Source organism: Peromyscus eremicus, chromosome 18 (genome assembly GCF_949786415.1).
Source record: "Peromyscus eremicus chromosome 18, PerEre_H2_v1, whole genome shotgun sequence".
NCBI lineage: Eukaryota > Metazoa > Chordata > Mammalia > Rodentia > Cricetidae > Peromyscus > Peromyscus eremicus.
The window spans coordinates 21,633,290-21,658,829 of NC_081434.1; the positions used below are offsets into that span (position 1 = coordinate 21,633,290).

At 36.3% G+C, this 25,540-nt stretch overlaps 1 protein-coding gene across 1 annotated transcript in view; it reads left to right on the forward strand.

The window, feature by feature from the left end:
- Nucleotides 1-25,540, forward strand: part of Acss3 (acyl-CoA synthetase short chain family member 3) — a 199,845-nt gene that overhangs the window by 165,144 nt on the left and 9,161 nt on the right. Inside the window, exons 12-15 of the mRNA XM_059245803.1 lie at nucleotides 6,361-6,456; nucleotides 9,943-10,006; nucleotides 19,819-19,900; nucleotides 21,925-22,047. Of these exons, the coding sequence (XP_059101786.1) occupies nucleotides 6,361-6,456; nucleotides 9,943-10,006; nucleotides 19,819-19,900; nucleotides 21,925-22,047 (365 nt within the window). The remainder of the gene's footprint in view (nucleotides 1-6,360; nucleotides 6,457-9,942; nucleotides 10,007-19,818; nucleotides 19,901-21,924; nucleotides 22,048-25,540) is intronic.

Here is a 25,540-nt window from a genome sequence, read left to right on the forward strand (position 1 = left end):
TTAGGTTACAAGGTCCCTCAGATTAAAGTTCAAGTTCTTATGAAGATGTTGAAGGAGACTTACTTAATTTTCCTGCCCATGATCTCTCCGACTTCGTATCCTATGAATCCTTCCCTCATTCATTCTGCTCAGTTTCATTGCTTGGCCAATTTTTCTCCAACACTCTGGGGATAAACTTACCCCAGGACTCTTGAAGTCTCTGCCTACTATATTTGCCCTTTATCTGTGTTTCTCATGTCCTTATTCCTTTCAGGTGTCTCTTCAAGTGTCATCTTCTCAGAAAGGTCATTCTTATACTCAATCTGTGTAAAGGTAAACATCTTCAATGATACTTCATGCACTGTTCCTTACTTCCTTGGACATTTGTCATTCTTTAATATGCCATATATTGTATTTATGTGTTATTGTCCATTGTCTGTCTCTTTGATGGAAGATTTATGTGATTTTGTTATTGTATATCTTGTTCTATGAGTTATTCTTATCATATAGCAAGTGCTCAATAGACATTAACTCTAGGTAATTTATACCACCACAATTTCCCCGTTTCTCATGTTTACAAGAATTTTCTTTCTGTACTGAAGGCATCTGGGCAATTTCTCTTTATTTGCTTGCCCTATGGCTTCAGTACAGAATGTTAACAAATTTGCCTATAACCTTGGTCTTACCTTCTGAAATGACTATGTGAACTAGGACAGGCTGTTTAACATTTCAGTGACATGTATTTTGACTGTGTCTCAGCATTTGCAATGTGCAAAAGCACCATTTCTTTTGCAATCTTATAGTAGGACTAAATGGAATTAAAGTTAGCTCTGAATACAACAAAATCCATATTTAAAATTATGCCTATTATATCTCATTTTTGTTTTCTCTTAAGAATTCTAAATATTAAGGAAAAATTATTTGGATAATAAGTCACAGTGCAACAAAATAGTGTGAGGCAGTTAGGTGACATCCTTTGACTAGTGTCTAATGCAGTATGAGGGAAAGATGCCAATGGATAGTCCTCACATTCTTCAGTCTCTAGTCTTTTGCCATCTGCTTCTTGATTGTGTTTTATCATAGAAATTAATGTAATAATGTGCTGAGCATTTTATTTCTAAGGCTCCATATCTTTGTAAAGATTTCTCCGAACATTGTTTACAGTTCTCTTGCTCAAAAATAATGTTCTGGTTTATTTAATACAGCTATTTCCTAATCAGAATGTGACATGTGGATTTCCTGGTTCCCTAGATAACAGCTAGTCAGTTAATTATAGTTTCCATAGCATGAAGCAGATGCTTTCAGAAAATCTTCAAAGGAGAGGTTAGGGATCACATTTAAGGATTGGATCCTAGAGAGTGGGAAGTGGGGCTTTCTCTAGCTAGAAATCTGCTTTGCATTGGGCCAGCTTGAGCAACAGTTTGTGCATCAGGACTATGTGTAAGGACAGGTGGATATCTGTGGATAGGATGGTATGGCAGGATAAGTTGTTGCATCTCAAGATAGTCACAGTTACAAAGAAAGAAAACTATGAGAAATAGTATTTATTTTCATCCCCTCTTGCTCCTGTCTAAGACTCCTTATTACCCTGACAGTCCTAATCACTGCCTTTTACTGGATCATACCATATGCCTATCATTAGCAGGAGTTCTTTTTCTGGTCCTCTAAATGAATATAAAATTTAGCTAAATAGGATATTTGAATTATTAGTGTTCAAAGCATAAACTTTATTTCAGTTAAGTGATCTAAATTTCTGAGTAAAATTTGTTATATAGAACATGTGCTTTCAGTAGTTTTTAATAATAATAATAATAATAATAATAATAATAATAATAATAATCCAAGACAGTTGAAGGTTGACAGATTTTAAATAGAAAATAACATAAGCATTTCAGGAAATGTGTGTGTCACCTTCTTATGCAGGGCAGTGTGATGAAGATTTTTTTTTCTAATTCTTTCCTGCATTTCTATTTAAGGAAAGTTTTGTTCTTCCATCTTTAAACACTTCCTTTCCATGTGAAGTGAGAAAAACAGAGTGCTAACATTACTTATAAGATTCTACAGTTAGCAAGGCTTCCTGGTACATGGTTTTAATGCACAAGACTCAGTAGGCAAAGGCAGGAAAACTTCTGTGAGTTCTAGGACATCCTGGTCCACACTGACATAGAGAGTTCCAGGTCAGCTAGGTATACATAGTGAAACCATCTCAAAAAACAAACAAAAAATAACCACAAAAAAAAAATCCTGTATTGTTTCAGAAGGTCCCATTTATTAATTGTCTATCTCAGTGTCTGTGCTACTGGTGTTATATTTAGGAAGTGGTCTCCTGTGCCAGTGTATTCAAGGCTACTTCCCACTTTCTCTTCATTCAGGTTCAGTGTAACTGGATTTATGTTGAGGTCTTTGATCCACTTGGACTTGAGTTTTGTGCAGGGTGATCGATATGGATCTATTTGCATTCTTCTACCTGTTGACATCAAGTTATGCCAGCACCATTTGTTGAAGATGCTTTCTTTTTTCTATTGTATAGTTTTGGCTTCTTTGTTGCATTTCAAGATAGTCACAGTTATAAAGAAAGAAAACTATGAGAGAATAGTATCTGTTTTTATACTAATACCAAGCTATTTTTATTACTATAGCTCTATAGTAGACCTTAAAGTTAGGGATGATGATACTTGTGGAAGTTCCTTTATTGTACAGGATTGTTTTAGCTATCCTGGGATTTTTGTTTTTTCATATGAAGTTCTTTCAAGGTCTGTGAAGAATTGTGTTAGGATTTGATGGGGGTTGCATTGAATCTGTAGATTGCATTTAGTAAGGTTGCCATTTTTACTATATTGATCCTACCTATCCATGAACATGGGAGATCTTTCAATATTCTGATATCTTCTTCAGTTTCTTTCTTTAGAGACTTAAAGTTCTTGTCATACAGATTTTTCTCTTGTTTGGTGAGGGTTACCCCAATATTATTTGTGGCTGTTGTAAAGGGTGCTGTTTCTCTGATTTCTTTCTCAGCCCACTTATCATTTATATATAGGAGGACTACTTATTTTTTAAGGTAATTTTGTATCCTCCTACATTACTGAAGGTGTTTATCAGCTGTAGGAGAAGCTTCTGTAAGGCAAAGGACACTGTTAATAAAACAAAATGGTAGCCTACAGAATAGGAAAAGCTCTTCACCAACCCCACATCTGGTAGAGGGTTGATCTCCAAAATATACTTGGAGTCTCAAGAAACTAGACATCAAAATACCTAATAATCCAATTTAAAAAATGGAGTGAAGATCTAAATAGAAAATTCTCAACAGAAGAATCTCAAATGGCCGGTAGATGTTTAAGGAATTGCCCAACATCCTTAGTCATCAGAGAAATGCAAATCAAAATGATTCTGAGATATCATCTTACACCTGTCAGAATGGCTAAGATTAAAAATAAACACTGATGACAGCTTAGTTGAAGATGATGTGGTGTAAGGGGAACACTCACATTTTGTCAGGAAAATGGGAGTCAATCTACCTCATGACCCAACTATACCACACCCAAAGGACGCTCAATTATACCACAAGGACACTTGCTTAACTATATTTATAGGGGCATTATTCATAATAGCCAGAACATGGAAACAACTTAGATACCCCTCAACCAAAGAATGGATAAAGAAAACATGGTACATTTACACAATGAAGTATTACTCAACAGTAAAAAACAATGACGTCATCAAATTTACAGGAAAATGGATGGAACTAGGAAAAAACCATTCTGAGTGAGGTAACGCAGACCCAGAAAAACTAACATGGTATATACTCACTCATAAGTGGGTATTAGGATAAAGTACAGGATAACCAACCTACAGTCCACAGGCCCAGGGAGGCCAAATAATAATGGGGGCCTAAAGAGGAATGCATGGATTTTCCTGGGAAGGAAGAACAGAACAGATCTCCTGGATAAACTGGGATGGAGGGACTGTGTAGGTGGGTGGGGATTGGAACTTGAGGGAGAAGGTTAGGTGGAAGGAGAGTTAGGGGCTGGACAGAGGAGAGAGTCATGAAAAAGAAGTCTTGATGAGGTGGGGACATTTCCAGGTTAGGAAAAACCTGGTACCAGGGAAACTCCTAGGAATCCACAAGTATGATCCCAGCTAAAACTCCCAGCAATAGTGGAGAGGATGTCTGAACTGGCCTTCTCCTGTATTCAGATAGGTGACTGTCGTAATTATCAACACAGAGCCTTTATCCAGTTGCTGATGGAAGCAGAGGCAGAGATACATAGCTAAACACTGGGCTGAGCTCCAGGAGTCCTACTGAAGAAAGGGAGGAGGGGATTGTAGGAGCTGGAGGCTCTGTGTGTGTGTGTGTGTGTGTGTGTGTGTGTGTGTGTGTGTGTGTGTAGGTCATGAAGGGGAAACCCACAGAGACAGCTGACCTGGAAGCACATGGACTCTGTACCAACAGTTAGGGAGCCTGCATAGGACTGACCTAGGCCCCCTGCACGTATGTGACAGTTGTGTAGTTTCTTCTGTTTGTAAGACTTCAAGCATTGAGATCAGGATCTATCCTTGGTGCTTAGTTGGCTTCTGGGAACCTGTTCCCCATACTGGATTACCTCACCTGGCCTTTATGCAGGGGGAGGAGCTTGGTCCTACCTCAACTTGATGTGCCAGGCTTTGTTCAAGTCCATGGGAGGCCTGCCTCTTTCTGAATGGAGACAGAGACTTGAGGAGTTGATGGGTAGAGGGTAGATGGGAGTCAGGGGAGGGAACAGGAAGAGAGGAGGGAGGGGGAACTGATGTTGGTATGTAAAATGAACAAAAAGTTAATTAAATAAAAAAAAATCCTATATTGGGATAGGACCAGTTACAGTTTAGTTGTTTTGTTATTAGTTATGAGGTTTGTTTGTTAGTATCTTAGGAAGCAAGTACTATATTCTAGTAGGCAATAGAGACTGCTGATTCTTTCTTGGATTCTAGAAGTGTCTGTTAACAAGTGGCACAGGTCTTATATTGCTAAACTCTGTAGAAAGTTTGAACTCCAGTTGATTAGAGTGACCATCTTGACAAAACTTGACAGCAAATATTTTTCAATTAGGTTGACTGGAGCACCTGAAGTGCTGGTAGAGACACAGAAGCACCTAGAAAGGTCTCCTCCCTTTCCTAACACGTCCCAATATATTGTAAGGTTGTGTTTATGTACAACACAGGACTTCTGCATCCTGTGTTCCCTTCCTTAAGCTCATAATTCTGCAAGGGTACTTCTTATCATTTTTACTGGTTATCTCTCATATCACTTATGAGTGGTAATTGAAGTGACTATGTTTTCAAAACTATGAAGGAGAAAACACTGTTAGTCTTTCCAATCATGTACATTTCTCTCTGCATTGGTTGTACGGTAGGGGAAATAGAAATAAGATGAGTATTTCATGGATACAAAATGCCATTTTATGAAAAAAATGAGATCAGATATGATAAAAAATATTTGTGAATTCTCTCTTAAGCCCCAGAAACATCTGGTCCTGGTTACTGATTATCTTTACAAGGGACACATGCTTAGTATCTTAAACCTTAGAACAGTGATTCTCAACTTTCCTTGTGCTGTGACCCTTTAATACAGTTTCTTAACTCAAGATGCAGTTTCTCCAGACAACAAGTTAAAACTACCACAAATAAAGCACACGAATAAGCTGTATATTGAAAAACGTAATAACTTTAGATGACTCCAGAAGGAATATCTTTTCTATTGCTTTTTTATCTTTTAGCCTATGTTGCAAAGACTTTAAGGTTATATAATTTTCCATTCTTCCATCTCCTGACTCATCCGTAATCCCATAGTCCTTTCTTTTCTTTAGAAGAAATATACCATATGAATTACTCTAAATATATCTTTTAGTTGTTTTTTTTTTCTTTTTTTTCTTTGGTATTTTAAGACAGGGTTTCTCTGTGTAGCTTTGTGCCTTTCCTGGATCTTGCTCTGTAGACCAGGCTGGCCTCGAACTCACAGAGATCCGCCTGGCTCTGCCTCCCGAGTTCTGGGATTAAAGGCGTGCACCACCACCACCCAGTTTATGAATGCACCAAATATTATTGTTTTCACTTCTTAATAATGTTCTGGGGATTTCTCTGATTTTTATTGTGATATAAGTGTATCTGTGAGCTCTGTTAAATAGTAAGTATGGCTCTGATTTCATGTTACAGATCTGCAGCAGTGACCATAGAGCTAAGTATCTTAACTATATACTAGAGTATAGGTAGAGTTGACTCTATTCCTAATGAGATGAAATTATGAGACAATCTAATCTAGGTCCAGTACTAATGGAACTGTGTACAAGTACTAAAGAAACGTAACTCAATGCTGAAGCAGTAAGTGATAGGCCATGCTTTTCCCCTCAGAGACTGGATCCCCAATAACAGCATCATGTATTGGATTGGGTAACTCCAAAACACCTCCACCAGGGCAAGCAGGAAAATGTGTTCCAGGATACAATGGTAAGTCATGATACTGGCAATTTGAAATGTGTGTTGTTACTGAATTTGGTATTTTCTTGTACCTATTGTATAAAAAGTACTCGCTTTTAAGAATGGTATGTACTAGAAATAAATTCTTCAGTTTTTTGCGATATGGTCTTCTAATGGCTTCCTTTGGATAACTAAAACAATCAAGAAAATGTTACTTTGAAGGGTCTTTTGAGGATATGGGTATGAAATTAATGACTGTGAAGTGCCCAGTACTTACATACATCATTTCATCTTTTGATGATACATATTTAATCTGTAGGTGTTGTAAGTATTTAGAGATGAGTAACTTGAAGCACCCACATAGAGACTGGACATCATTGCTAGAGTAACGTAGTCCTTTATTTTTAAGAACACACAAATCATTGTGGTTGTCTTTGTTTCCTTGCTTCATTAACAAAAAATTGATAGCTTCTTCCACAATGCTTTTGAAGAATGGTGAAAAGTTTTTTCAATCTTGTTGGCTAAAATTAAATGCAGAGTAAAAGATTTTAAAGAAATATTTCTTTACTATGGGATTTATATAACAATAGTATATCTTCCCAATATTTGATTTTTATATTTATTTTCAGATTTTATTTTTTCATATTTATTTTATTTATATACTACTATAAGTGGCTGTTATAGCCAAATAATTTCTATGGGACTCCCGTCCTTAATTGTAAAATTTTTAAGTTTTTTAACGTTCAGTTTTCTTAACTTTAAATGCCTATTATGATTGTATGGCTTTCTAGGGCTGGTGAATTGTGATGTTATACAACCAAGCAGTCACACAGGCCCCACAACACAAAATATATAATGAAATATCAGCTGTTAGTGCCACATCTCAGAGAAGCCAGGGAAACCAAAGTGATATAGATTCAGACATTCACTGTGCAAAAAAGGGAAATAAGGCATAAAGGTTATACGATACACATATACATATTTATATGTATTTAATAAATAAAGATTTTTATATGTAATTTACATAAGGTGACACAATTTTGTGTACTATATTTATGAGGAAAAGCCACTTTCAGGGGTAGTCTGCTTAATGTTATGTACTTGCTAGTTTTATATCAACTTGACACAAGCTAGAGTCATCAGAGAGGGGGCAGCCTCAATTGAGGAAATGCCTCCATAAGATCCAGCTGTAGGGTGTTTTCCTAATTAATGAACAATGGGGAAGAGCCCAGCCCATTGTGGGTGATGCTATCTCTAATGTGGTAGTCCTGAGTTCTATAAGAAAGCAGCTATGTGGAGCAAGCCAGTAAGCAGCACCCTTCCATGGCCTCTGCATCATCAGCTCCTGCCTCCAGGTTCCTAACCTGCCTGAGTTCCCACCCTCACTGCTTTATATAATGAAATGTTATGGAACTGTGAGCAAAATAAACCCTTTCTTGCCAAAGTTGCTCTTGGGTCATGGTGTCTCATCACCATAATAGAAATCCTAAGACATGTATATTTTCAAGGCTGACCACTTGGAATTGGATAATCAACTTATGAGCTCTTCTCTGGGGAAGACTATTTCTCCTTCTCTCAGTGTGCTTAGTTATCTGCAGTTCTTTATGTATTTTTGAAGCTTCATAAGCTTTCTGTCCACTTTAGCACGTCTATTGCTGTTGTCCTTGTTCAGCTCATGGTTAGACAGTTGTGTTGGTTTTTTTATGGTAGGCAGATATCTGTTTTATAATTCTGTGAAGTATGAACTTCTCCCACCATGGGAAAAAGAGCCCCGTATCTATCGAATCCCTCATGTGAACGGTTCTTGTCCTCTTTCTTTGATCAGAAAACTGGCTTTGTGTTGAGACATTTTTCGGGGCTGCCGATTGTGGGAGACGTTAAACCATTTTCCCCTTAGTGTGTCTGGTACGTTTTTATACCCAGTTGTAAGAAAGAGTGAAACTTTGATGTCTCACTTTAATACAGAAACTCCTCATTGTCTGAAAACCACTGGTTTCCAGAGGAAGGATTACAGTACTGTAGTTGAGGAACCAGGGACTTTATGACTGATATATTTTTGGTTTGTTTTATGGTTATACAGAACTTTAAAAGCATAACATAATACAAAGGATTATGGTTAAAAAAAAGAAGCAAGCTACATTGGGAAAGGAAAGGAAGCCTTTTTTATGAAAAAATCCAGGTGATTAATTTAATCTTGTGTTAGAGTCTTCTGATAGCTACTTAGGAATGGCCTACATAAATAAAGCAACACAAGGAATTTACATAAAGAACCTAGATGATTATAATTCATTTTTGTGATTGATATACTATAATGTGGATGCGAGATTTACTATCAAACACTTTCCATATTTTATCAGGACATCACAGAAAATATTGGAATAATATCTGAAAACATAAATTTAGCTAATTTACATCTCACAAATGGATATGCTTCCTTCATTTTTATTGTATGTATATTTGGCTGTATTTTTAAACTGCATCCTTTAGTTTATGGAAGATAAACATATGGTTAATATTGTTACATGGACATAACCATAAAAAATAAGTCTGTGGGGCTGTTAAATATACATATTTATTTTAGGAAGGTTCTGGGGAAATTTACTATCTTGCTAAATGTAAAATGCCTGGCCTTTTATACTTTTGTAAAACATGAGAATAGGAAGAAACAAAGTGCTAGAGAGGCCCACAGAAATCCACAAAGATACCCCCACAACAGACTGCTGGCAATGGTCGAGAGACAGTCCGAACTGACCTACTCTGGTGATGGGATGGCCAAACACCCTAATTGTCGTGCTAGAAACCTCATCCAACTATTGAGGGATCTGGATGCAGAGACCCATGACTAGGCCCCAGGTGGATCTCTGGGAGTCCAATTAGCGAGAATGAGGAGGGTTTATATGAGCGAGAATTGTTGTGACCAAGGTCGGATTAAGCACAGAGACAAATAGCCGAACGAACGGAAACACATGAAATATGAACCAATGGCTGAGGGGTCACCAACTGGATCAGGCCCTCTGAGTGGGTGAGACAGTTGATTGGCCTGATCTGTTTGGGAGGCATCCAGGCAGTGGCACCGGGTCCGGTGCTCATTGCATGAATTGGCTGTTTGAAACCTGGGGCCTATGCAGGATCTCTTGGCTCGGCCTGGGAGGAGGGGACTGGACCTGCCTGGACTGAGTCCACCAGGTTGATCTCAGTCTGTGGGGAAGGCTTTGCCCTGGAGGAGATTGGAATGGGGGCGGGCTGGGGCGGAGGGTGAGGGGGGCGGGAGGGGGGAGAACAAGGGAATCTGTGGCTGATATGTGGAACTGAATTGTATTACAAAATAAAAATTAAAAAAAAAAACATAGTTTAGCTTACTAATATATCTTCATGGTCTTACAGGAATACAAATAATATTTTGATCTAGAAACTTTAGAATTGAATTTAGAAAATATGGGAAAATATTTGAAGTTTGAGGGTTAGTATTTGTGCACAAAATTGTATTTAAATTTGTGTTCATATTTTTCTTTATAGTTATGATTTTGGATGACAACATGCAAAAACTGAAGGCTCGAAGCTTGGGAAATATTGTGGTAAAGTAAGCAAAATTTTAACCTGACCACTTAAAAAACAAAACAAAACTGGATATATTCAGATCAAACTGATTGCATTGGTATTGCAACTGATGAGCTGTCTTTTGCTTGAGAATTATTCCAGTTCAATTGTAATTTAAAAGGGAAGCCCCATGACATACAACATATTCAGATTGAAATTTAAAATGCCAAATCTTGTTCTTTTAACATAACCATTTCTCATGAGACAAATAATACATAACTGATGAAAATATTTTGTATATAGAAAATATAAAATAAAACCAACGGTTAGCCCTGGAAGCATATATATCTATATCTATATCTATATCTATATCTATATCTATATCTATATATATATATATATATATATATATACACACACACACACACACAAATAACATTATACAGACTGAGCAGTTTATATCTTGGATTATATATATATATATATATATATATATATATATATATATATATATCTCATGAATTTGAAAGAGTGAAGAGACTTATATGGAAGGGTTTAGAAGGAAGAAAGGCAAGGGAGAAATGATGTAACTATATTATAATCTCAAAAGGAGAAGAAAAATACAAAACAGTAAGTAGTTTCTGTGCCGCCTTCTCTCAGGAACACACCGCTAATTTTGCAATGTACAGTCCTGGTGACATATCCACCCATGCTAGACAGTAGGTATAAGATAGTGCTCCTGTAGGATTTTGATGCTAACTCCTTCTACCTGCTTACATCTCTGTAGTGTGTACAGCACGCAGGGGCTTGTATCATGCTGATGCAAGCAACCTACCGTTCTGCCAGTGTTTTAAAGTGCATGATATCCAAGTATGTATGTATTTTTATATTTGATCATGTTAACAAACGTCTATGTTACCAGCTTGTGTATTCCATATACTGTATCATTCATTCATGACTTCAGCATTTACTCATACCTATAAAAGAAAATGTTACTGAAAAACAGTTCAGTGTTTTACAGCGACAGCAGCTTATAAATGTCATGTTTTGTTCTATTAAGGGGACATAGTCAATATTTTATCTGTATCATTAAGTTTGTAGAAATGAACTCTAAGATACTCACATACTAGCTAAGAATAGACACACACACACACACACACACACACACACACACACACACTTTAACCATTAACCAGTTTGTGATTGAATATTACTGTCCATTTTTGAAACCAGTTTGTATTGTTGACTCAGTAAAGTGTTTTATGGGCTACAATTTTCTCTTAATTCTGTCTTAAAAGCAGTTTTATCTTTTTCCTTGTCCTTTAAATTTTTTATTTCTATCATGAAACTAAGTTCTTTTTACACTTTTATGATTACACATAATGCTACATTGTATATCTCTTTGGTTTCATTTTTTCTCTTTTTCAGATCATCTGTATTTTGTTGAATATTTAAGTGAATGTAAAATTATTGAATCAATGTGTAGCATGTTACTAAATTTCTCACAACAGTAAATAACACAGTTTCTTGAAACATTTTTCCATCACTGTCCACTTAACTGGCAAAAATGCTGAAATTTGAAGTGAAAATATTTTTAATTTACATTGATTATAAAATACTGTAAAATCATTATGATAGTAGACTATGAAATGCAGTTGATTAAATTGGGAGCCACATAATCTGTGACATTTAAATAATTTATACAGGGTGCCTTGTTCCTCTAATTAACACAATTTTTACAGCTTTATTTATATGTCTGAAGCAGTGGACTTCAATAAGATGAGTTGTTATGAGTAAAGAATATTGCATGACAGAACTAAAACAAGATTTGCCTTAAAACTTATTTCTACTAAACGAATTCTATTATTTGCATTTTCAGATGGTACAAGGTTATCTTCCTTTAATAAAAATACATTAAAAGTTATGAATTTACTTGAAATAGTTAAGCAAATATATTTCTTAATGTAGAATTATTTTAAGCCCCATAAAATTTAATACATTTATATGAAAGTTTAAAAAAATATAAATCTTGCTCTTTGAAAACAAGTCTTTTCTCACTAGACTAGATAAAACAATGTTTCTTCCCCTGTTCTTATTAGTAACTTTGTAAGAACTATGTTACCTTTGTAGATGCAGTACATCCAAAAAGATGGAAAATTTTATTATTAAATATTCTGGTTTGGATTCACATTTCTTCAAATCATATTCAAAACTAAAAATAGGACTACCATATGACCTAACTATTTCTCTCTTGGGCATATACCCAGAGGACTCTATACCCTGTCCTAGAGACAATTGCACACCCATGTTTACTGCTACTCTATTCACTGTAGCAAAGAACTATAATCAACCTAGACGTGCATCAAGAGATGAATGTATAATGAATATGTGTGTGTGTGTGTGTGTGTATGAACACTATAAGTTTCTAAAGAAAAAATATTTAAATCATACTGAAACTAATAACAATTATTATTATATAATAACCTTTTGAGGGAAAAATAGAGAGAGCAGGTCTTGCTGGAGAAAATGTGAGCCTGTTTTAGGTGGATGTTAGCTTAATTTATGAAAGTACATTTTTTTAAACTTCAAAAAACTCTGTAGCAGCATGCACCTTTATATAACCTAACTTTAAATGAATCATCCCTATCAAAAGCATTTTTTTCATGATCTCTGCGGTGACATTTAAGGCACTAAGTTTTTACACCATTTATATGTCCCCTCATTCTAACTATGTGTGGCTGTGCTATGCATGAATACAAAAGTGCTAAAATCTAGTAGCATCATTCAAAAACTACAACTCTTCCTATGGCTTCTAGTGTTATTTAAGTCCTGGACGGTAACAGGGCTTTTGCCTAAAAACATTCCATGCTTAAACTGGTAACAATGAGGAATGGTGTCTTCCATCTGCTTCCTTAAACAGAAATTTTAATACATAGATTCTTAGTTCTAGATTTTATTATATATTATGAAGATGTAATGTGCCAAGACATGATAGAAATGGATTCCTCCTTTGATTAATGGTGAAACTATATATTTGAAAATAAAATACTATAGTAGATGTGTAAGGTAGACTAGATGAGGAAGAAATGAGCACAGACATATCATTTTTCTCATTAATGAAATAGCTTTGGAAGGTTTTGTTAATAACTTACTTTTAGACTCACATTTCACTAGCCATACCAATAAACTTAATGTATCAACTGGAAACTTTTCATGTGCCCCAATGTTTGCTTAATGTGTACGTGTAGGGTGTTTCACATTTAGAAGCAGTGTCATGTGGAAAAATCAAACAAGAGTCCAAACCTCCTAATCATCTTCCATTCTTCCATTTGTCGTAGACCAATTATAGCATTATAGAAGTCATTTCTGTATGAGCAACCACATCAGAAAGCATTCTAGTGATGGTCAAACTACTGTGGGCCCTAAGGCCGAGTGAGCAGTGTTCCTGTGTCTTTATTGTTTAGTGCCAATTAATTTCATCATTTATAGAATTTACATTTCTCTTAGAAGAGAAAATTCGCGTCCACATGGCTGTTAGAAATTCTTTTGATTTTGAAGCGTACTGCAGCCAGTTAATTTAGTGTGACAGTTATGGTGTATGGGTTGCTAGGAATACAAAATGCTCATGAATTTTAGAAGGTGCTCTTATAATTGCATCCAGAGTCCTAATGTGCAGAAATAAAACTGTGAGTCAGTAATTTCCAGACAACAGAGAGCAGTGCATTTAAGAAGATTTTCACTGCAATTGCCTTCCTTCAAAACACAGTGCTCACAGTTATTAAAGCCATTGGTCTCTGACTCTTCCTCTCTCAGGGGCATACATTTTTTTTTTTTTTTTGACGAGGTCTGTTGCTGCTATGGGAAGTATGGTTTACTCACTCCCTGCTGTGTTCTTCTGACCTTGTCCTGGGGCAGTGGGAGGACGACAAGGAACAGGGTGAAATTGTCCAAATGACTTTTACTTCGCTGTCTGCCAATTTCTCATTCTATGGATATTGAACTCCTAACCTTTAATGATGTTTGTGTATATCGAGACACTTTCACAGCAGCTATTCATTTAGTGTGCCCCCGTCTGGGGAAAGCACCAGGAGAGCTTTCTTTGGTTATATCCTTTCACTAAAAACAAGTATGCACAGGGTTATAATCCTGATCTCCTCTAAATCTCAGATCCTAGCTTTAGTATGATCCTTTATTGGCTCTGTGATAACACTGTTGGGGAGATGAAGAGATAGGCACTTCCCTCAATTTTGACATGAAGCAAAAAGTAGCACTCATAATAACATAGCTAGAACCTACTCAGTCTTGGTTCATACAGAGAGAAGGAAATATTTTTAGGTCTTCTCTTCTAGAAATAGAAAGTAACTTCATATTCAAATCACAAAGAAACCCCTCACACTGGACCCTGTAGGCATTACCAAGAGGGCCATGAGAGTATTGGATTCCAGAATTCTCCAGGAAACAGAAATTAGGTCTTCATTTCTGAAGTCCAGGTTTTCTGAAAATAATAGAGAATAAAGTGCATGCTTCAAGGGGATTAGGAAGCATCAGAGAAGGGGAGCTTTGTTTTTTAGATAACTCAGGACTTGGTTATCATCTTCAGCACATGATATTCTAGTCTTGCTGTTTTTTTTTTTTTTTTTTGAGGCTGTGACAATTTTTATTGATAGCAGTAAGACTCTTTATACCCTATCAGAAATAGAATACAGCAATAATTTCCAGGATCAATACAGTTGTAGTTGCCAGGATACAATGATGTTTGCAAACCTTACAGAGTACGCAAGATTAATGTCTAAGATCAGTTGTCCTGTCAAGCTTCCATGCTTCCTTGACTTCTAAGGGAACACATAGCTATCATCATCATCATCATCATCATGTCCTATTACCATTATCATCATCATCATCATCATCATCATCATCATCATCATCTGTGGGGAATCATGGAGTTGGCCTGGTCTAGCTGCCTTGAGAGGCATGCATCATAGGTTTTTCAGGTTAGAGTCCATGGCTCCTGGGACACTGTGTGCCTTCAGTTCCTAAGAAACTGATGCATTCCCTTGGGCAGTGAAGCATTCAGGCCGCTTTGTGTTTCTCTATGTGTTCTTTTGGAAGTCAAGGAAGCATGGAAGCTCGACTAGTCTTGCTTTTTAATGATCTCATAATACTCTGGGCTACTCACACAGGAACCACTGGTGCCTTTGCTATTGCTATTTGTTTTTCCATTCAATAGGGTCTCTTTGGAAAGGGTGTTACCTGAACTGAACTACTAAATTGCAATTAGAGAAATTTTTAAAAAAAATCAAATTTCACTCTGCTTGCAAGTGTTAGGGCAAGCATCCAGGGTAGTAGAATTTGAAGGATGAAAATCACAGTAACAAGGTCCTTTGGATATCTTCTCGCCTTTCTTTCCTTCCAGCCCAGCATGTTCTTTTCATTGTAGCTATAGAAAGTGTTCATTTTGGAGCCGGGCGGTGGTGGCGCACGCCTTTAATCCCAGCACTCGGGAGGCAGAGCCAGGTGGATCTCTGTGAGTTCGAGGCCAGCCTGGGCTACCAAGTGAGTTCCAGGAAAAGGCGCAAAGCTGCACAGAGAAACCCTGTCTCGAAAAACCAAAAAAAAAAAAAAAAAAAAAGTGTTCATTTTGTAAGACATCAGCAAGAGACACCATTATACCATTATTACAGAGGGAAGAATTGCACTTCATGCTGGATAATACTTAAGATATCAATAAGGTAAAAAAAAAAGTATATGGAATACTATCAAAGAAAAGTTGTCTGTCTTGTCTCTGGCTTCTGTCTGGATCTAATGCTTCATCTATGTATCTATCTATGTATCTATGATCTATCTATCATCTTAATGTGTGTATATATCACAAATATTTTCAGCTCTGAAACTTTTCTGCTTTTCTGTAGTGTTATGATGAGACTTCCTCACAGGTCCCTGTTTAGACATGTTTTTCAATAATCAAAGAAAAACATCTGAATGTATTGAGATATCACATCCTGTTAGTAAGGATCAGAGAGCATTCCCCTCCTTCATTTCGAAATAGTGTTCGACTTGCAAACAATTAAGCTGTTTTCTTGAAGTATTTGACTTCAGACACCCCCATTTGTTATTTCTAGCAACACACATCTTAAGTAGGGATATAAAATTTCATTCTGTAAGCTTCTAGAAATGCAGAGTTCAATTTACTGCTATAAAATATTCTTCCCAAAATATCTTGGGCATTTTCACTTTACATTATTTAACTCACTTGGAGAAGTGATATAGTATAATAATATATAATATAATAACAATGGAGAAAGCATCATTAATTAAGACTTCCTCCTATTTGTATTATTAAAATGCTGACTTTTTACATTTCCCTTTATGCCATAAACTCCATGCATCAGTGATCATAGTTTATATTATTGTATTATTAATGCATGACATGCAGAGTGACAGGTAGCAAACACTGAGGAAATAGCAAGTCAAGTAACTGAATAAAGGAAATGAATGCATGATTTAACACCAGTGTGAATTTTTGAGTGAATGTAACAGTTGAATCATTCCTCTGATGTTCTTTCAGTTTTCATACCTTCATCTTCCCCCCACAAACCACTTCCTGCATTGAGCCATGAACCAGCATCTCTCCTCATTAAATACAGTGCAATTAAGTACAGAGCAAACCAGATGTAGTAGCACATGCTTTTAATCCCAGCACTCAGGAGGCAGAGGCAGAAGCAGGTGGATCTGTTGAATTTGAGTCCAGCTTGGTCTACATATGGAGTTACAGGCCATTCAGTGAGATGTGTCTCATAAAAACACAAAAAAAGGTAAAGTCCCTAGATACTCCATTCACTCTTGTTTTACAGTCCCTTCTTTTGTTATCTGGCTATATGCCAGAAGTGACAATCCTAAGATAATTTGAAATATTTCACTTAAATACTATGTTTCATTACTAAATTTAGAAGCTATTAAAATAGCGAAGTTGGTCCTTCATTTGAGCTTGTGGAAAACTGGTCATTGTTAGTATTCTCCGGCTTCCTACCATAAGTACTGTGATCTCTTGGCTCTAACTCTTCCTGCATTGTTGTTATTGCTTTTCTTCTGTTTTCTTCTTCCTCTTCCATAAATTCTACCTTGATCATCTCACTGACTTCCAAGCTTTTTATACTTACTGAGACACATATCCATGTGGGCTTATCTTCAAACTTTTAGATTTTAGACATAGGATTGCTATTTATTTCTTTGGTTTCTTGTGTGTGTGTGTGTGTGTGTGTGTGTGTGTGTGTGTGTGTGTGTGTGTGTGTGTGAATTACCAATTATCCTGCCTTTACCTTCTAAGGGTTTGGATGACAGATATTAGCCACACTACCTGACCAGATTGACCAGACATTGCTTTAATCAACATCATAAAAGATGGCTCTACTTCGGAAGCTACAAAACTCAAACTCCCTGTCTCTCTACATCCTGAGTTAAATAAAACACGAGGGAGCAGCAGTTGTTGCTCCTGAAAGGAGGCTGACCCCTAATTCATGGTTTTCTTCGGAATGAGGTTTGTTAGACAAGAAGAGTCTCAAGGCCATAAATCAGGCTTCCAGAGGAGAGAGAATGTTAGACCAAAACAATGTGATATATGTGAAGATCTAACATGATGGGGCCTTAAAGGGAAGGGGGCGTTCATTTTGAAACCTGGACAGGAGCTTCATTAGATAGAATAAGAGAGATGAGTGAGGTGTCGGGGGTGGGGGGGTGGGGGGGGGTTGTGGGGAAACCGTGCAGAGGCTAATGAGACACAGTTTCTCCTTTCCTGTAGATGCAGTAGGAGAGATGCATGTGTAGCAATATACTTTTCAGTATGTGCAGCTTTCATTATGGGGAATATATGTGTAAATAGCTGGGGCCACATTCCTATGTACCAACATACCTTAACTCTCTGTTTTCCTTATACTAATGTGGATGTCAGTCATCATTTATTATTCCAGCTTTATTTAATCTTTTTCTCATAAGGTAACAAAGAAGTATGTCTTAAAAACCATGTGCCTATCCAAAAATGATATTAGGAGTGTTAGAAAGGGATCCATAGCTCCATATATTTTGTGGGAGAAATTGGAAGTGACCTCTTCAATGTGAATCTGCATCCGGCTTATTCTCTTTTATTTAAGATAATCTGCTTCACCCATCATTGCTGTGCCTCCCGGCTCTTTGTGGAATTTGATTTTCCACTTAACGTCTGTTTTACTTCTCTGCTTCTGGCATCTCAGTGATGCCCTTAACTTGATTATTAGACGTTGTTATATTATGTTATATTTCATGTTATATTTCCGTGTTTAAAATTGACTTTTATTCCTTTTTGCAAAAACGTTAACATGCTGATTTGAAACAAATTGATAAAGCCGAATTATTTACCTGGCGATTCAGAAAGATTAGTGCCGTAAAGCCATTTGGAAGCGCCTAGGGGCTTTATCGCCTTCATCGTGATGCTTTTAAACAGATATAGAAGTGAGCAGTCATGGTAAGGGCTGCAGCGGTAGCCATGAGTCAGCATTTCCGTAGTTTTTGCTGTTGTTTTGCATTTGGGGATTACTAAATGCTTTCTCGTGCATTTTCTGTAATGACATAATGTCTTGAAATCATAGCATATCCTTTTTTTTTTTTTTTTTTTTTTTTTTTTTTTTTTTTTTTTTTTTTTTTTAAGAGAGGAAATTAAAAGTCCTAGTAAGGGGAAAGTTGAGATAACCATGGGTTGGCTAAACTTGGTGGGAAAGGAAAGTGCCAGCTGGGATGCACACAGAGGTAATCACAGCTGCACCCACCTGTATTGGCATATTCTGACACTTACGGGATTAAAATCAGTGCCATGTGTGCCTGAGGTTGGGATGGCCTTCTGACCCCTGGCCCCCCTCCCATCGTCTTGGCACTGAAAACACAGTGTGGGGTAGATGTGTCATGTGGCCTCATGTGGGCGTTGCCCTCTCCATTTCACTTTCACTTTTCTCAGTAATAAAATTGTTACATCATCACTTGAGTCGGTAAGTTATTTTAACTAAATGACTCGAAAATCGTCATGTTGTATCTTAAACTTCTAAACCATAAAGCCTCTAAAACTTTTCTGTGTCCAGAAAAACTATTTGAATCTGTTGATAAGCACAACTTATTAGGGACCATAACAATTTGTTCCGATTTATATAAACACAGATAGATCGGTCATAGAATGAGGTTAAGCCTTTCTGTGCAAATAACTCTAATTTGGTAGTGTAGAGGAAAGAATGAAGTGTGGGATTGGTTATATAGAAAAGAAATATAGAACCTTATATTCCGTAGGCTCCATGTTTCCTTGTGTTCATTTGGAGTTATAAAATATAAAGGGCTTAATGGTCATGAAAAGAAAGAAGAGTACTCATTGAAAGGCAACTTCAAAGGGGAGGGGGGAATAAGGATTGCAAAGATAAGGTTGTATACTTACTACCTAAATGAAAATATTCTATTATGCGGACAAATGTGAAAATCAATACAGTGGTACTTTTTGCAATTTTTTTTCCTATAATAGAAATGTTTTCCTTAAATAATTCACTTACTTTGTTTGCTCAATATCCAGATGTTATGTTTTTCACTGAAATAGAGTATTTATTAGTATTTCAATTATGTGTGTGTATGTGTCCTGTTAAGAAACTATTATAATTCTTAAATAATTGTGCTATGATATGGTACTCTACTTGCCCTCAAATTAAACATGATCTTCCCAGCAAATTAATGGTCTACATTTGAGTGAGGAATTTCATTATTTGAGCACAATGTAAAATAATTTTAATAGTTATTATTGATTATCTTTGTTTTTTATTCATAGTAATTTCATTTTCTCTGTGTTTGTATAAGGTTGCCATTACCACCTGGGGCTTTCTCGGGACTCTGGAAGAATCAGGAAGCTTTCAAGCATTTATACTTTGAGAAATTTCCTGTGAGAGCTTTAAAATACTTTAATTTTTTTGTGTGCTATTTTTTTTTTTTTGCCTTGTAACTTAAGCAACATGTTTCTAGTATCATAGTTTAAAAAGAACTCTTTAAGTTTATACACACCAGTTTCCAGGTCTCATGGATAACAATGGCCAAGTCAAAATTATTCAAACCAGTCTCTACACATTCAAAGTTTTCATTCACTCTTATTAACTACAAATATCAGAATATTTAAAATTTTAATCCAGTAATATTGGACTGCAAATAATTGTGGATATTTTACTGGAATCCTCCGTACAGACTGAGAGCAAGCAACTACTCAGAGCTAAAAGGTCATTTGGACACCCCATTACACTTAGTGATATGAGTAAAATCGCATGTATTTTTCATCATATTATCTAGTTTTGACAGCCTTTCTTAATCTTTTTATTTTAAAATACCCTTTAAAAAATAAAGATATGGGTTAGACACAGTATTCATAAAGCCCAGTCCCTCATCCCAGTGACCCAGATGACAAAACTTGTCTTCCTGTGTGTCAGTGTGCCATTCATCTGTCACCCCATGCCAAGGTGATGTGTGCTGTGTTCATGACAACACTTGGTTGATAGTACACATCAGCATCCTACCCTTACCTTGTCCTTATTATGTGCCAGGTAAAAAAATGAATGAATGATGAAAATTTTGTAAAAACCATGAGTCTAGTATTTAGCATTCCAGATTCATTGTGTGTGAGTGAAAGATGGATGCCCTACTCAACCAGACAAACGACAAGGATTAAATAGCTTTCTTTAGAAAGACATCTCAGAGTCAACTGACCTCAACAGCCAAGATTAAACATTCTCCCGATCGAGTGTGGCAGAAATATTTGTCATTTGACTTGACTCCAGTCAGCCAATTCAGTCTATATGATGGGCCACCAGCAATTCATCAGAGTACTGATACAATTCATTATCACCTGATGATGGCAAGCAATATGTACACTTGGTTTTAGTATGATGACCTTTAAGATCAGAAGTTCCCTCTGAGCTCCAGTGCATGGTTCAACTACATGAGGTACCTTGACAGTTGGCCTCATTTCCTGACCTCATGCCTCTTGTCTGCAGGCTTAATAAAAGCATGAGTCAATCAACTTACTCAGAACTCATGCAGGTTAGAAGAGAAGGGGCTGAGGCTGGAACCAAACTACTCTGCCCTTCACTCTTTCTCTATGTGGCCTCTCATAGTTACTGTATGCAATAAGAACAGCCATTCTTGAGGATGTGTGACAGAATCTGCCATCCACCATACACACCAATTAGTAGAGTTCATTGAAGTCTGGTAAGGAAGATTATATGAGCTCATTTCAGAGAGAATCACGTCAGGTGTTAGGAAAAATGTTAATAGATACAAATAGTCATTTGTTTACTCTAGAGGCCATGCTTAAACACAAGCATTGAATAAATTAGCAGCATTAAAGACAATAATATGTAGTTTTCTTCATACTTTTTAATCCTTGATTCTTCCTTATATTGTGATTTCTAAACCAACAAAGATGTGTTACTTTGAGATTGGTGAAAAGTTATATTTCACATCGACTATTAAGTTTAACTGGGGCCTGAGTTCAATCCCAATAAAAGTCAATAAACTAGTAATTTCTTTCTGTAATTTTATGGAAAGTTTTTGAAATAGATACAATTTGAGATCTTTATTAAAAATTCCTGTCACACCAAAATATATCAGAAATATTGAGCCATCACATCTCCATTTTAAAAAAAAGTAATTGGGTTCGCAAATATTAGAATTCCAAGTTCAAATACTTAACTTGAACATATATAAGGAGAGTTTAACTTATCCCTGGTTGTTAGAGGAGCAAAAATATCTAGTTAGGATTCAAAACCAAAGGCAATTTAATCTCAAAGCTTGTGAAAATAATCAAGTGCTCATAATGAATCAATTTATGTCACGTTTTATATTTCACCAAGCTTTGAAAATGATCATGTTGTTACCTACCACTACATGCTAACTAATTATATACATTCTTATTTTCAGGGATACTATGACACTATGGATGCAGGCTACATGGATGAGGAAGGATACCTATATGTTATGTCTCGGGTGGATGATGTAATAAATGTTGCAGGCCACAGGATTTCTGCAGGTGCTATTGAAGAGGTATTGATACATACTTGGTACTGCTCTTCTGTACCAAGTAGTGACTATGAACAGTGATGAACTGAGGAAATACTGAAGTTCAGGCATCTGGAAACTGACCAAATCTTCATTTGTGAGAAAGGCTAGGCTTTTCTCTCCCCAACCTCTACCTATCTGTGTCTCTCTGCCTCTTCCTCTTGTGTGGATTTTCATCCTATCTACACGCCCTCTTTCCTTCCTATATGTTAGGTGAGACATTTTAAGCACTTGCACATACTTGTTCCTTATGGGAATGCCTATGTACATTTACTGCTTGCTACCAGATACTTGACCAACTCTAGCATCATAGTTTAATATTCCTTCATAAACAGGCTTACTTTTACCCCTTAAGTGATTTAATTTTCTTTTTTTACTCTTCAATTCCTTGGAATTTTTTTCAGTGTAATTTATACAAGCATCCAAAATTGTTCTCTTATTATTTAATTTTTTAATTGAATAGGGTAAATCTATATCCTTGTGTAAACTCTGAGTTTTTATGTTTATATAGATTCTTGTATCCATCATCAGAAGATAGAATATAAAGAATTTCAACAGTGCAAATTAAATTAAATTATTATTATTAAATTATTTAGTATCATCTTTATATTCTGGCCATCATAACTCTTAGCAACACTGGATTTTTCTGTGCTACTAAGATTGAGCCTAACATAAAATTTCATAGAAGTAACCTAAATACAGTGTTGCAACGTTTTGGGACTAGGGTCTTTATTATAAGATAATATGTTGGTGATCTGTTGAAGTTGCTGTGGGTATTCATCTGTTTCTTTAACGTTCCTGTGTAGGATTACATTGTTTAGATGCCCTGATGAGCTTATGTATCTATTCATGCACTGGACAAATGGGTTGTTCTAATTTTGGACAATTGTCTATAATAGTATTACATATATTCAATTTCAGGATCTTTGGTAACATTTCATTGCTATAGCTTATATACTTACAGTATATTCACTAGATTATGAGTGTACCTATGTATGTTTATGATAAACTGCCAAACACTTCCTGAGCAGATGCACCTTTTTGTACACACACTGACAGCATTTGACAATTATTTCTTCTTCTCTTTTGTAGGACTTGGAATTGTTATTACTCTTTAAACCATTCAAATAGGTGGATAATAATACTTCAATATGTTTTATTATTCATTGAGGTAACAGCAGTGTTGAACAGCTTTATGTGCTTATTCGTCATGCTTATATATATTTTTTGATGGAGTGTCTGAACAAATATGCCTGCTTTGTTTTAAATGTTTTGATTAGTGCTTTAGTGATATGGTTTTTCCAGTATCATTTTCCTTTTCCCCCTCTGAATCACCTTAAGTCATCTGCCACAAATCAGTTGATGATATTTGAATGGTCTGTTTTAGGCTCACCCATTTCATTAGTCTAGGAGGCTGTCATTTCTCTAGTACCAGGCTGGATTGATACTGCAGCCCTGAAGAGGATTTTTAAGGTCAAATAGTATGTTCTCTTCACTTGCTGCTCTTTCTCAGTATCACTTTAGCTGCTCCAGCTCATCTACATTTATAGACATGATGAGGTTTTCTATGGCTACAATGAATCCATTGACCAATGTTGATTGTTATAGCAAAACCCATAGATATTATATCTACAGATTGCCTTGGGAAAATTTATATCTAAATGACTTTCACCTTGCAATCCGTAAGCTTTATGTGCTTCCTCATTGCCACAGATATTCTTCCACATTTTGTTTTCATAATATAGTTTGTGAGCATATTTTGGCAGATCCATAGTCAAGCATTTGATGTTTAGCTATTGAAGGTAGAGTATATTTTTTAAATAGTTTACAAGCACTCATTGCTAGTAAATATTTGGCTTTTCTAAAATTTTAAGTAGTATGCTATTTTGCTTAATATATGTAACTATTTCTAAATAGTTTTTTAATTTCTGGTATCTTGATATAGTCTTTGTACAAACATAATATTTGTGAATGTAGTTTCTTTTTTCTTACCTGAAGATCCTTAGGTTTATTTTTCTGGCCTTTGAAAACTGGATGAAATTTTCTATGTAATACAAGTGAGAGTGGCAAAAGCCAACAGGATGGCTAGAGGGGGCTAGACTTAATCATTTCCGTTTCTGGGTTAGATATAATGTAAACCCACCAAGTTAGGCTGTGGCAAGGCAGAGTTTTTGTTGTTATTGTTGTTGCTTCTTTTGTTTTTTTGTTTTGTTTTTGAATGTACACTTTACACAGAAGAGCAGGCAGCTGTTCCGAAACCTTCCAAAGTCATGCTTTTCCTCATTTCACACCTGAAGTGTGAGATTTTTCTTTTTTTTTGTCTCCAACATTCTCCTGTGCTCTCAACTATGAAACACAAAAGTTCTGAGGGGAGGGCTCTTGGTGAAATTTTCAGCTCTCAGACTTCCCCATACTGAGCCTCCATCAACTTATCCATTTCATTTTAGGTTTTCCAACACCTGCACCTGGTCCTACAGAGTTTGTTCTGGGAAGGTGTGATTGTCTCTGTCCTCTTCTTACCTTTCCGTTTTCCAGAAGTGACTTACACTATGCCCTCACTCTTTAATGTATCCAAAAAAAATGAGTTATTTGCTTTGTCCCATGACTGGTTGCTGGGATAAAGGACTGACTTTAAAGCTAATCAGAGTCCAAATGTCAAGCCTTATTCACTCCGGCATCCTGTTCCCCACGAACTGGTTTCTGTGTGATAAACTGATGTTTCACTTGGCCATTCTCTTACCTGGGTTCATTCCACAGTGTCCTTCAGTATGATATCCACAGGGAGAGGACAGATAAGGGTCTGTGTGAATCCTGGCAGGTCCTGAGGTAGAGCAGGTCAGGTCAGCAGAGATCCATTCTTGGTCTTCATAGGTCCAGATGGGGAAGGCAATGAACATTGAGCCTTTCTATGCTTTCAGTGTGGAGTAGAGAGACTCATGTTCTCCCTCCTACAGGGTGTGCTCTTCTTCATGAGAAGAAAGGGGTTCAATTACTTGATATTCAATTGGTGTGAAATGTGGAGAGTCTGGGGGTCAGGAACTGGTCTTAGTTTTTTTTGTAGTATTCATTTGGAGTGGGAAAGATAAAGCCTGCTTCAAGACTCCTTCTTCTGTTCCTTCATTTGGGCCTCTGCCAAAGCATAGCAGATTTTTCTTGGATCTTTTTCTGTATATACTTATTGGAAGTTACCCATTTGAGGATATATATATATATATATATACATATATATGGTAAAAATAGGAAATGGAAGGAGGAGGGAGGTACAGAGAGGAGTAACAGGAAGGTATAGGGTAGTGAATATGGTCAAAGTAGATATGAATACCATTGAAAATATCCTTATAAGTCCATCACGGCATATAATGAATAATGAAAATAAAAATTAAACATCGACAAAAGAAAATGGAAAATGTATCAACTAGTCTTACAATGTAGTTTCTGAGCCAGGTAAATTTATAACTTCTAGAGCATTGTACTTACA